The following is a 14,536-nucleotide window of genomic DNA, read 5'->3' as shown; positions in this document are numbered from 1 at the left end:
TTTGTGCGGATTCCGCAGCGGTTTTACAACTGCTCCAATAGAAAATCGCAATTGTAAAACCGCAGTGAAATGCGCAGAAAAAAACGCGGTAAATCCGCCATAAATCCGCAGCGGTTTAGCACTGCGGATTTATCAAATCCGCAGCGGAAAAATCCGCAGAGGACCAGAATACGTGTGCACATACCGAAACCCTAACCCTAGCCCTAACCCTAGCCCTAACCCTAGCCCTAACCCTAGCCCTAACCCTAGCCCTAACCCTACCCCTAACCCTAACCCTACCCCTAGCCCTACCCCTAACCCTACCCCTAACCCTAACCCTAACCCTAACCCTACCCCTAACCCTAACCCTATTCTAACATTAGTGGAAAAAAAAAATTTCTTTATTTTTTTATTGTCCCTACCTATGGGGGTGACAAAGGGGGGGGGGTCATTTATTATTTTTTTTATTTTGATCACTGAGATAGATTATATCTCAGTGATCAAAATGCACTTTGGAACGAATCTGCCGGCCGGCAGATTCGGCGGGCGCACTGCGCATGCGCCCGCCATTTTGGAAGATGGCGGCGCCCGGGAGAAGACGGACGGGACCACGGCTGGATCGGTAAGTATGATAGGGTGGGGGGGGACCACGGGGGGGGGGGGATCGGAGCACGGGGGGGGGGATCGGAGCACGGGGGGGGGAATCGGAGCGCGGGAGGGGTGGAACGGAGCGCGGGGGGCGTGGAACGGAGCACGGGGGGGCTGGAACGGAGCACGGGGGGGTGGAACGGAGCACGGGGGGGGGTGGATCGGAGTGCAGGGGGGGTGATTGGAGCACGGGGGGATGATTGGAGCACGGGGCGAGCGGACACGAGCACGGGGGGGAGCGGAGCACAGGGCGGAGGGGAGCCGGAGCAGTGTACCGGCCAGATCGGGGGGGTGGGGGGGCGATCGGAGGGGTGGGGTGGGGGCACACTAGTATTTCCAGCCATGGCCGATGATATTTCAGCATCGGCCATGGCTGGATTGTAATATTTCACCCGTTATAATGGGTGAAATATTACAAATCGCTCTGATTGGCAGTTTCACTTTCAACAGCCAATCAGAGCGATCGTAGCCACGAGGGGGTGAAGCCACCCCCCCTGGGCTAAACTACCACTCCCCCTGTCCCTGCAGATCGGGTGAAATGGGAGTTAACCCTTTCACCCGGCCTGCAGGGACGCGATCTTTCCATGACGCCGCATAGGCGTCATGGGTCGGAATGGCACCGACTTTCATGACGCCTACGTGGCGTCATGGGTCGGGAAGGGGTTAAAGACTCTGTTGAACTGCATTTCCACACCCACTTTCCCCATCTTCTTTTACCAGGACCTGAAAATACACATGGAAAAACACAGTTGCATTTTAAAGTGCAGAATCCCAATGTTTATGCACTTAAAATGCATTTGAAAAGGAAAACTTTTCAAACGAAACAAATGTGACGACTAGAGATTATTGCTGTTGCGTATTCGTGCAGAAAAAAAAGCATTTTTGCAAGTGTAACATGGCCATTGACTCCTCTGCTCACAAGCCAACTTTTGAGAGTCATAAAGGGATTTTACTACAAAGTTTTAATCATTTTAATTAATAGATCTTTTGAATAATAATAAGTTTCACAATTGGATATGTTAAAAAAAAAATTCCTGTGCTGAGATAATTTTATAAATGTGCCCCTGCTGGGTACTGTGTAATGGCTGTGTCTGACCATGCCTGGACATGATCTGATCCTATCACAGCTCCTGGGCATGGGAGGAAGCAAGAGTATACAAACATTACATTATAAGATTATCTCAGCACAGGGACATTTTATTTTAACATGCCCACTCTATTTTTGGGAAAACCCCTTTTAACTGAAAATATTAAAGGAACCCGTCTCCATGAAATAGCAGTCCAATCTGCTGACCCCATGATATAGAGCAGGAGAGTGGAGTGTGATTGATATATAGTCATGTGAGTAAAGATTCAGTGTTAGGCTGGGTTCAGATTACGTTTTAGCACTCCGTTAGATGGACTGCTTTACACCGCGGCATAACGCGGTGTAACGCAGTCCGTTAATGCTGCCATTGAGCTCTGTTTCGGGCGCATCGCTAGTGCACGCCCATAATGGGCGTGCGCTAGCGATGTGCCGTCATCGAGTGACGGACCCTGGGACGCGGGCTGCAGCGTTTTTGGGTCTGTCACCGCTAGCGCAGATGGAGCATCTGCTATCTCTATCTGCGCTAGCGCGATGGCAAGTCGGCACTTACGTTAACGCAGCCCATTTAACGCATGCGTTGAACGGGCTGCATTAATGCAATCTGAACCCAGCCTAACCTGTGTTTTAATAATTTAATCTTCTGTTCTTTCTGGAATTTTCTGTCCAGTGAGTGGTACAGTCAGTGAGTGACCACTTTCTTGTGTGCATGGACATAAAGAGGTAGATGTCAGTTAGTGATGGGACCGCCTACTGGACTGAAAATCCCAGAAAGAGCAGAGGATTAAATGATTAAAAAAGGGGTCATACTGAATCTTTACTCACAAGACTACTATCAATCTGCTCCGCTCCCTCTAGAACATGGGGCCTGCAGATTGGACTGCGTTTTCATGGTGGCAGTTTCCCTTTAATATTGGAGACTCTAGTAAAATAATACCTATTATTATGAAAGCCCACAAGGGACTAATCCTAAGGCTATGTGCACACGATGCAGACTTACTGCAGATCCGCAAAGTGATTTACTTGTACAGTACAATGTAAATCAATAGGAAAAAAGAAAATGCTGTGCTAATGGTGCGGAAAATTCCACATGGAAAACGCAGCGGATTGAAAGAAGGGCATGTCACTTCTTTTGTGTGCACCCTTCCATTATAGAAATCCGCCAGGGTAAAAAAATGCATGAAATCCGCAAGAAAAACGCAACAAATCTGCACCTGCGTTTTCTGCCAGGAGATGCAGATGTTGTGCAGAAATTGTGCACCCAAATCTGCAACGTGTGTACACAGCCTAAAAGTAAAACACTTTGCAACCAGGTGTGCTGCATTCATGAACTTGGGGTGTTACATTTAACGATATAATAATAATATGCAGTGATGTCTGTAGTTCTAACGTCTGGAATCCTTTTCAGCCTTGGGCCTTTCCAGCTCGAGAGTTCCTGAGGAGGAAGCTTATTGGTAAAGAAGTCTGCTTCACCGTAGATCACAAGATTAATGAAGAAAGATACTATGGAACAGTGTATTTGGGCAAAGGTATGTTTTTCTAATGTTATTAAATGTTCTTTTTTTAGTGTGAACATTCACTAATATAGCGCAAAACTTCTATACTAGTAGAAATAGAAATATATTTGTAGCATATGTAGTTATCTGAGTGTGGACATATGCATATTGTGTGTTTTATTAAAATTTTTATGCTTTATCAAAGTACTTGATAAAGCCTAAGCGAAACGCGTTTTGCTGTAGACTGAGATTACGTTTCATCATGGGTAAGCATTTGTTATGTACATATATTTAACCATGCCCATTTTTGCCTGCCACTCCTTATTGTGGGAGACATGTCAATGGTCCTCATATACTACCAATGATGGAATGGTTTTCTGCACATAGTTGATCGCACTTTATAATAACATTTTGTTGTCACATCTATACGGATTTTGAATTGTCTTGTATGATAAATGTATTTTAGAATATTTGGGTTGATGTGCTTCTTCATATTAACTATTATTTGATTTTCAATATCATCATTTTTTATTTTAACATCATAGTTATTGATCATGGGTGTGCTGTGGTCATGTCTGAATTGTGACACTCCTATTTGGATTTTGTCATAGTGTTTGTATTCCTCCTGATCCTGTAATTTCTCTTGCTGACCTCTTTTCTATTCATTAATTTTAAATTATTTTTCAATAAAATATGATCTAGTGGGAAATCTTGTCACTCTAATTGTTCTCTTTTGAACGTTTTTTAAAAAAAAATCAAAGTAGTGTCTGACTCAAAACTTGATCATTTTTGCTCCAAGGAATTCCTAGTGCAATAAACCCAGTATGAGGTGGAAATATTGTTGGATTACTGTGGAATGTGCTCCCTATTTGGGTTTTACCTATCTGTGGTAAAGGCTTGTAGAATTGTAGTCTGTGAGCTGCTACTCCTTTCCTGATCGAAGATGTGCAACCAATACCGCAGGATACACAATAATATAGAAGATGCAGGATATGAGTGCTGCTGATAATGGTCGTCCCCCAAAAATAGCATATGTAGTTACCGTAGGTTCTTTTCAATGGTAAGACATTCAGACTACTTGTTTCAAGTGATATCGTCATTTGGTCAAATACAGTAAAAGTGTACATGGTGGCTTGAATTGAGAGTTGGGAGAGTAGGAAGGAGTAGGAGTTTTTTTTTTTTCCTCCTAAATTTGTGTTTGATAATAATATATGATAAACATTATGTTATTCGCTTTTGAGCGAATTGAATATCCAGCAGTGAATGGTAGCATCCAATTATGTTACAGTTTTTGACTTTTAATGTGATGTTCTTAGATACATCCGGCGAGAACATTGCAGAATCGCTACTTGCAGAAGGACTTGCCTCCCGACGTGAAGGTGCTAGAGCTACTACGTAAGTGCATTTTCTTAATGTCATTTTTGGCTCTGCTCTGTTCAAGTTACTATATAATGGAAGTAAGGATTTCCCAGAAAATGCTTCATTTATTCTATAGCTGATTTCTATGATTTAAAGTAGGAAATTAGGCTAAGGGTACCGTCACACAGTGGCACTTTGGTCGCTAGGACGGCACGATCCGTGACGTTCCAGCGATATCCTTACGATCTCGCTGTGTCTGGCACGCTACTGCGATCAGGGACCCCGATGAGAATCGTACGTCGTAGCAGATCGTTTGAAACTTTATTTCGTCGCTGGATCTCCCGCTGACATCGCTGAATCGGCGTGTGTGACGCCGATTCAGCGATGTCTTCACTGGTAACCAGGGTAAACATCGGGTTACTAAGCGCAGGGCCGCGCCTAGTAACCCGATATTTACCCTGGTTACCAGTGTAAATGTAAAAAAAAAAAAAAACACTACATACTTACATTCCCGGTGTCTGGTCATGTCCCTCGCCTTCAGCTTCCCGCACTGACTGGTGAGCGCCGGCCAGCCGTAAAGTACAGCGGTGACGTCACCGCTCTGCTTTCCGGCTGTCCGGCGCTCACTGTCAGTGCAGAGAAGCACAGCGCCGAGGGACGCGACAGGAATGTAAGTATGTAGTGTGTTTTTTTTTTTTTTTTTTTTACGTTTACGCTGGTAACCAGGGTAAACATCGGGTTACTAAGCGCGGCCCTGCGCTTAGTAACCCGATGTTTACCCTGGTTACCGGGGACTTCGGGATCGTTGGTCGCTGGAGAGCTGTCTGTGTGACAGCTCTCCAGCGACCAAACAGCGACGCTGCAGCGATCCACATCGTTGTCATATCGCTGCAGCGTCGTTTTAGTGTGACTGTACCCTAAGGATTTAACACCTTGGTGATCAGGCCAAATTTTTCAAATCTGACAATTTATGTGGCAATGACTCTGGAATATTCTGACGTATCTCGGTGATTTTGAGATTATTTTTTTGGTGACATATTTTATGATAATGGTACATTTAGATCAATGTTTTGCGTTTATTTATAAAAATATCAGAAATTTGACTTTAATAATTTTCAAACTTTTACTGATTATCCCTTTAATCCAGACAGCTGTGCCACACAAAATAGATAATAAATAGCATATCCTTCATGTCTGCTTTACATCAGCATTATCTGTAAAATGTTCTTTTATTTTGTTATGAAGGTAGATGCTGGAAATTCACAGCTCAGTACTGCTGTACATTTTCCTCCATATTTCTGTGTGCTAAAATAGGAGTAGAGAGCCAGAATTAATAATCAATCTCTAAATGGCAGACGTCATAATAGATTGCAAAATAAGAAAGTCTGCAGAGGGGGAAAACTGGTAAAAATGCAGGATACACGTCATATTATGACCAGACGTAAGGTTATTTCTCATGTACACATGGCAGCTTATTATGAAAAGTTACTTGAAGTACGGTTACCCTTCAAAATTGTGGTAAACTATACATGAAATAGGTCTATATATATTATTATATATTATGTTTTTAGCATCCCATTACACAATTGGTGTAGCACATGGCGAATTGTTATTGAAACAGTCTGGTAATGGGTTCAAGTAGTAACACTCAAACTGTTTAAAGGGAACCTGTCAGCATTCCTCTCTGTATAATCAAACTCCCTCCCTAGCCAGCCCTGTATAACAAGTTACAGTTAAATAAATGCTTTAAAACAGCATTTATAACCTCCACTTTTCCTATGCTAATGAGGACTTTTGAGTAGTCGATGGGGTGTAAGTTCCCCAGACTAGTCAGCCCTCTTTCCATGTTATTACACCTCCCTTGAAGGGTTAATAAAGTTGTTGAATGTGGTTTTGAGCACCTTAAGGGGTTCAGTTCTTAGAATGGTGTCACTTTTGGGTATTTTCTATTATAGAGGCCCCTCAAAGTCACTTCAAATGTGTTGTAAAAAAATGAGAAATCTCTGGTCAACTTTTAAAGCTTCGAACTACCTAGCAAACATTTTTTTGCAAAAATTGTACTGATGTAAAGAAGACATGTTGGAAATGTTATTTATTAACTATTTTGTGTGACATACCGTATATACACTCGAGTATAAGCCGACCCGAGTATAAGCCGACCCCCCCCCTAATTTTGCAACAAAAAACTGGTAAAACTTATTGACTTGAGTATAGGCCTAGGGTGGAAAATGCAGCAGCTACCAGTAAATGTCAAAAATAAAAATAGATACCAATAAAAGTAAAATTAATTGAGACATCAGTAGGTTAAGTGTTTTTGAATATCCATTTTGAATCAGGAGCCCCATATAATGCTCCATACAGTTCATTATGACCCGATAAGATGCTCCATATACAAATGTGCCACATATAATGCTCCATACAGTTCATTATGGCCCCATAAGATGCTCCATATACAAATATGCCCCATATAATGCTACAAGCAGTTCTTTATGGCCCCATAAGATGCCCCATATAATGCTCCATGCAGTTCTTTATGGCCCCATAGATACCCCATATAATGCTCCATGCAGTTCTTTATGGCCCCATAGATACTCCATATAATGCTCCTCCATGCAGTTCTTTATGGCCCCATAGATACCCCATATAAGCTCCATGCAGTTCTTTATGGCCCCATAGATGCCCCATATAATGCTCCATGCAGTTATGGCCCCATAGATGCCCCATGTAATGCTCCATGCAGTTCTTTATGGCCCCATAGATACCCCATATAATGCTCCATGCAGTTATGTCCCCATAGATGCTCCATGCAGTTCTTTATGGCCCCATAGATGCCCCATATAATGCTCCATGCAGTTATGGCCCAATAGATGCCCCATATAATGCTCCATGCAGTTCTTTATGGCCCCATAGACGCTCCATATAGCATTGTGCCACATGTAATGCTGCTGCTGCACTAAAAAAAAAGACATACTCGCCTCTCGTCGCTGCTCCTCAGCGTCCCGTCTCTCTGCCCTGACTGTTCAGGCAGAGGGCGGCGCGCACACTAATACAATACGTCATCGCGCCCTCTGACCTGAGCAGTCATTGCAGAGGACGCGGAAGACGAGGCGGCTGTGGAACGCAGAAAGGTGAATATGACATACTCACCTGCTCCTGCCGCGGTACCTGCATGTCCCACGGTCTTCGGGAGCGGCAGCTTCTTCCTGTAGTGAGCGGTTACGTAGCACCACTCATTACAGTAATGAATATGCGGCTCCACCTCTATGGGAGTGAAGTCCATATTCATAACTTTAATGAGCGGTGCCAGTGACCGCTGAACAGGGGAAGAAGCTGCCGCTCCCGAAGACCGTGGGACATGCGGGGACCGCTTCGGGAGCAGGTGAGTATTTGACAGGCGTCGCTCTCCCTCACCCGCCGCCCCCACCCCGCCTTCCATGACTCGAGTATAAGCCGAGAGGGGCACTTTCAGCCCATTTTTTTGGGCTGAAAATCTCGGCTTATACTCGAGTATATACGGTAACTCTCTGATTTAACCCCTTCCCGACCTGTGACACAGCGTATGCGTCATGAAAGTCGGTGCCAATCCGACCTGTGACGCATATGCTGTGTCACAGAAAGATCGCGTCCCTGCAGATCGGGTGAAAGGGTTAACTCCCATTTCACCCGATCTGCAGGGACAGGGGGAGTGGTAGTTTAGCCCAGGGGGGGTGGCTTCACCCCCCCCGTGGCTACGATCGCTCTGATTGGCTGTTGAAAGTGAAACTGCCAATCAGAGCGATTTGTAATATTTCACCTAAAAAACTGGTGAAATATTACAATCCAGCCATGGCCGATGCTGCAATATCATCGGCCATCGCTGGAAACACTTATGTGCAACCACCCCACCCCACCCCACCGATCGCCTCCCCAGCCCCCCGATCTGTGGTCCGCTCCCCTCCGTCCTGTGCTCCGCTCCCCCGTCCTCCTGTCCGCTCCCCCGTGCTCCAATCACACCCCCCGTGCTCCAATCAAACCCCCCGCACTCCGATCACCCCCCCCGCACAGCGATCCCCCCCGTGCTCCGATCCACCCCCCTGCACAGCGATCCCCCACCCCGTGCTCCAATCCACCACCCCCGTGTTCCGATCCACCCCCCCCGTGCTCCGATGCCCCCCTCCGTGCTCCGATGCCCCCCCCCCCCCGTGCTCTGACGGCCCCCCCCCCCCTTATACTTACCTAGCCTCCCGGGATCCGTCCTACCGTCTTCTTTCCTGGGCGCCGCCATCTTCCAAAATGGCGGGCGCATGTGCCCGGCCGGCAGATTCGTTCCAAAGTGAGTTTTGATCACTGAGATAGGTTATATCTCAGTGATCAAAATAAAAAAAATAGTAAATGCCCCCCCCCCCTTGTCACCCCCATAGGTAGGGACAATAAAAAAAAAAATATTTATTTTTTTTCCACTAAGGTTGGGGTAAGAACTAGGGTTAGGGTTAGGGCTAGGGGTAGGGGTAGGGGTAGGGTTAGGGCTAGGGTTAGGGTTACGGTTAGGGGTAGGGTTAGGGCTAGGGTTAGGGTTACGGTTAGGGGTAGGGTTAGGGCTAGGGTTAGGGGTAGGGTTAGGGCTAGGGTTAGGGTTTCGGTATGTGCACACGTATTCTGTTCCTCTGCGGATTTTTCCGCTGCGGATTTGATAAATCTGCAGTGCTAAACCGCTGTGGATTTATGGCGGATTTACCGCGGTTTTTCTGCGCATTTCACTGCGGTTTTACAACTGCGATTTTCTATTGGAGCAGTTGTAAAACCGCTGCGGAATCCGCAGAAAGAAGCGACATGCTGAGGAATGTAAACCGCTGCGTTTCCGTGCAGTTTTTCCGCAGCATGTGTACAACGATTTTTGTTTCCCATAGGTTTACATTGAACTGTAAACTCCTGGGAAACTGCTGCGGATTCGCAGCGTTTTCCGCAGTGTGTGCACATACCTTTAGAATTAGGCTATGTGCACACGGTGCGGATTGGCCGCTGCGGATTCGCAGCAGTGTTCCATCAGGTTTACAGTACCATGTAAACATATGGAAAACCAAATCGGCTGTGCCCATGGTGCGGAAAATACCATGCGGAAATGCTGCGTTGTATTTTCTGCAGCATGTCAATTCTTTGTGCGGATTCCGCAGCGTTTTACACCTGTTCCTCAATAGGAATCCACAGGTGAAATCCGCACAAAAAACACTGGAAATCCGCGGTAAATCCGCAGGTAAAACGCAGTGCCCTTTACCCGCGGATTTTTCAAAAATGGTGCTGAAAAATCTCACACGAATCCGCAACGTGGGCACATAGCCTTAGGGTTAGGGTTGGAATTAGGGTTGTGATTAGGGTTATGGCTACAGTTGGAATTAAGGTTAGGGGTGTGGAGGGATTAGTGTTGGAGGTAGAATTGAGGGGTTTCCACTGTTTAGGCACATCAGGGGTCTCCAAACGCAACATGGCGCCACCAATTATTCCAGCCAATCTTGTATTCGTAAAGTCAAATGGTGCTCCCTCAATTCCGAGCCCCGACGTGCGCCCAAACAGTGGTTTACCCCCACATATGGGGTACCAGTGTACTCAGGACAAACTGCGCAACAATTACTGGGGTCCAATTTCTCCTGTTACCCTTGTGAAAATAAAAAAATGCTTGCTAAAGCATCATTTTTGAGGAAAGAAAAATTATTTTTTATTTTCACGGCTCTGCGTTGTAAACGTCTGTGAAGCACTTGGGGGTTCAAAGTGCTCACCACATATCTAGATAAGTTCCTTGGGGGTCTAGTTTCTAAAATGGGGTCACTTGTGGGGGGTTTCTACTGTTTAGGCACACCAGGGGCTCTGCAAACGCAACGTGACGTCCGCAGACCATTCCATCAAAGTCTGCATTTCAAAAGTTCAAACGCGACATGGTGTCCGCTAACAATTGGAGCTAATTTTCCATTCAAAAAGTCAAATGGCGCGCCTTCCCTTCCGAGCCCGGCCGTGTGCCCAAACAGTGGTTTACCCCCACATATGAGGTATCGGCGTACTCGGGAGAAATTGCTCAACAAATTTTAGGATCCATTTTATCCTATTGCCCATGTGAAAATGAAAAAATTGAGGCGAAAAGAAATTTTTTGTGAAAAAAAAAAAAACTTTTTCATTTTTACGGATCAATTTGTGAAGCACCTGAGGGTTTAAAGTGCTCACTAGGCATCTAGATAAGTTCCTTGGGGGGTCCAGTTTCCAAAATGGGGTCACTTGTGGGGGAGCTCCAATGTTTAGGCACACAGGGTCTCTCCAAACGCGACATGGTGTCCGCTAACGATGGAGATAATTTTTCATTCAAAAAGTCAAATGGCGCTCCTTCCCTTCCGAGCCCTGCTGTGCGCCCAAACAGTGGTTTACCCCCACATGTGAGGTATTGTTGTACTCAGGAGAAATTGCCCAACAAATTTTAGGATCCATTTTATCCTGTTGTCCATGTGAAAATGAAAAAATTGAGGCTAAAAGAATTTTTTTGTGAAAAAAAAAGTACTTTTTCATTTTTACGGATCAATTTGTGAAGCACCTGGGGGTTTAAAGGGCTCACTATGCATGTAGATAAGTTCCTTGGGGCGTCTAGTTTCCAAAATGGGGTCACTTGTGGGGGAGCTCCAATTTTTAGGCACACGGGGGCTCTCCAAACGTGACATGGTGTCCGCTAAAGAGTGCATCCAATTTTTCATTCAAAAAGTCAAATGGCGCTCCTTCCCTTCCAAGCCCTGCCGTGCGCCCAAACAGTGGTTTACCCCCACATATGAGTTATCAGCGTACTCAGGAGAAATTGGACAACAACTTTCGTGGTTCAGTTTCTCCTTTTACCATTGGGAAAATAAAAAAATTGTTGCTGAAAAATCATTTTTGTGACTAAAAAGTTAAATGTTCATTTTTTCCTTCCATGTTGCTTCTGCTGCTGTGAAGCACCTGAAGGGTTAATAAACTTCTTGAATGTGGTTTTGTGCACCTTGAGGGGTGCAGTTTTTAGAATGGTGTCACTTTTGGGTATTTTCAGCCATATAGACCCCTCAAACTGACTTCAAATGTGAGGTGGTCCCTAAAAAAAATGGTTTTGTAAATTTCGTTGTAAAAATGAGAAATCGCTGGTCAAATTTTAACCCTTATAACTTCCTAGCAAAAAAAAATGTTGTTTCCAAAATTGTGCTGATGTAAAGTAGACGTGTGGGAAATGTTATTTATTAACTATTTTGTGTCACATAACTCTCTGGTTTAACAGAATAAAAATTCAAAATGTGAAAATTGCGAAATTTTCAAAATTTTTGCCAAATTTCCGTTTTTATCACAAATAAACACAGAATTTATTGACCTAAATTTACCACTAACATGAAGCCCAATATGTCACGAAAAAACAATCTCAGAACCGCTAGGATCCATTGAAGCGTTCCTGAGTTATTACCTCATAAAGGGACACTGGTCAGAATTGCAAAAAACGGCAAGGTCTTTAAGGTCAAAATAGGCTGGGTCATGAAGGGGTTAAGGGCATAAAAATTAAAAGTTTTAAAACTGCAAAATTTTCAAACTTTAACCCCTTAGCCGCTGGCGCGTTTTCCGGTTTTGCGTTTTAGTTTTTCACTCCCCTTCTTCCCAGGGCCATAACGTTCTTAGTTTTCCATCAATATGGCCATGTGAAGGCTTTTTTTTTTTTTGTGGGACGAGTTGTACTTTTGAACCATACCATTGGTTTTACCATGTTGTTTACTAGAAAACAGGAAAAAAAAAATTCCAAGTGCGGTGAAATTGTGAAAAAATGTGCAATCCCACACTTGTTTTTTTGTTTGGCTGTTTTACTAGATTTACTAAATTCTAAAACTGACCATGACTGTGTCATTTTCCGATACCTGTAGCGTTTCCATTTTTCGTGATCTCGGGTTGGGTGAGGGCTTATTTTTTGCATGCCGAGCTGATGTTTTTAATTGTATGATTTTAGTGCAGATACGATCTTTTAATCGCCTGTTATTGCATTTTAATTCAATGTCGCAGCGACCAAAAAAATGTAATTCTGGTGTTCTGACTTTTTTTTCTCGCTACGCTACGCTACGCTACGCTACGCTAGTTATCAGGTTAATCCTTTTTTTTTTTATTGATAGATCGGGCGATTCTGAAATCGGCGGTACCAAATATGTGTATGGCTAGGTTCACATTGCGTTAGTGCAACCCGTTTAGCGCTAGCGGGTTGCGCTAACGCAATGTTTTTAATGGGGCTGCGTCCCGGGGTCGCGGTACGTCCCCGCTGTCGCAGATCCCCGATCTGCGAGAGCGGGGAACGGACCGCGGGCACGCCTCGGACGCTGCAAGCAGCGTCCGGCGTGCCAGGAAACACCGGCGCGTCGCATAGCGTGTGCCGAACATGGCACGCGCTAGTGCTGCGCGTTCCCATTGCTGTGAATGGGCGCGCTAACGGACGCGTTGCACGGCGTTAATTTCACCGTGCAACGCTGTCCGTTAGCGCTTTCCCATTAACGCAATGTGAACCCAGCCTATGTTTGATTTTTTTTTTTTTCATAGTTTTATTTTGAATGGGGCGAAAGGGGGGTGATTTGAACTTTTATTTTATTGTTTCAGAACTTTTTTTTTTTTTTTTTTTTTTAATTTTTGGCATGCTTCAGTGGTTTCCATGGGAGACTAGAAGCTGCCACAACCCGGTCACCCCTGCTACATAGAGGCGATGATTAGATCGCCTCTATATAGCAGAATTACTCACTTTCTATGAGCCCCAACCACTGGGTAGCGCTCACAGCAAGCAGGCACTAACAGCCATAGAGGTCTCCAGGAGACTTCCTATTGTCATGCCAACACACCGGTGACCCGCAATCACTTACACGGGTCATCGGTGGGCGTATTTCCGGCACGATTGCCGAACATGCTTGTTAACTGCTGCAGTCAGCGGCATTTAACTGGTTAATAGCCACTGGTGGATCACGATTCCACCTGCGGCTATTGTGGGCACATGTCAGCTGCTCAAAACAGCTAACATGTCTCGGTAAAGATGTGGGCTCACCGCTGGAGCCCACATCAAAGGAAGGGAGTCCGACATCGGCGTACTATTACGCCCGATGTCGGAAAGTGGTTATGCCAAATTTCCTTTTTTTTTTTTATACAAATAAATGGAAGTCATATCAAAGAAATTTTACCGGGGGGCGTGGCTATGTAGCTGAAGAAGAAGGAGGCATCCTAGGAGAGCTTCATACATCCTAAGCTGATTTTTGCTATAAATATTGTGCGTGACCGAGCGGTACTAACCCGGATCGGGACCCCATGCACCGGAGAGTCTGGTGGACCTTCTGGGAGACCGCTGTGGAGATTCGTGGAGCCGGGAGCTGCAGAAGCCAAAACAGGCAGGAGAACCCCATGTGCAGCGGCGGCCATCTTGGGAGCGCGCGCTAGGGAGCACAAGACACCGCGCTGTTTATTGCCGGAGCTGGACCTCCTACCATCTCGGAGGCAGCGGTGACCGACCGCACTGGTGGGCGCGACGAGGGACCTGCAAGGGGAAGCAGGAAAGACATACGGGACGCGGTGCTGCTCTCTGCTAGAGCCGGGTCCCCCTCATCTTGGAGGCGGTGGCGGTGGATAGTGCCGGTAAGCCGTGAGGACTGACGCAAGTGGCGGTACGTGCCTGGGGCAGCGGCCATCATATCAGCGCACACCCTGACAGATAGGGAAATTGCGCTTCTAATCTTATCAGCGGCGCTGGGCGGTGAGTGTGCGCCTGAAGAAGTAGGGGTGGTGCAGTGTGTGCCCTGAGAAAGTGGGACCTGCGCCCCCCTGTCGGGTGGACATTTTCCCTGCTAACGCCATAACATTACAGGGATTAACCCCTTTTCAGCTGCTCCCCTTATGGTAACTGTGGAATTGCACGGCTTGAGTGTTACAGCGGCTATCTTTATATACCGGATACCCTAAGCTGCCTGCCCAGTGGACTCCTGTCTTA

General features: G+C 45.7%; 1 protein-coding gene across 2 annotated transcripts in view; it reads left to right on the top strand.

The window, feature by feature from the left end:
• SND1 (staphylococcal nuclease and tudor domain containing 1) overlaps positions 1 to 14,536 on the top strand; it is a 980,965-nt gene that overhangs the window by 60,888 nt on the left and 905,541 nt on the right. For both annotated transcript variants that reach the window (XM_069765442.1, XM_069765443.1), the window contains exons 3-4: positions 3,120 to 3,240; positions 4,524 to 4,602. In XM_069765442.1, the coding sequence (XP_069621543.1) occupies positions 3,120 to 3,240; positions 4,524 to 4,602 (200 nt within the window). The remainder of the gene's footprint in view (positions 1 to 3,119; positions 3,241 to 4,523; positions 4,603 to 14,536) is intronic.

Source organism: Ranitomeya imitator, chromosome 4, assembly GCF_032444005.1.
Source record: "Ranitomeya imitator isolate aRanImi1 chromosome 4, aRanImi1.pri, whole genome shotgun sequence".
Lineage (NCBI taxonomy): Eukaryota > Metazoa > Chordata > Amphibia > Anura > Dendrobatidae > Ranitomeya > Ranitomeya imitator.
This window is presented reverse-complemented; position numbering and strand designations above follow the sequence as displayed.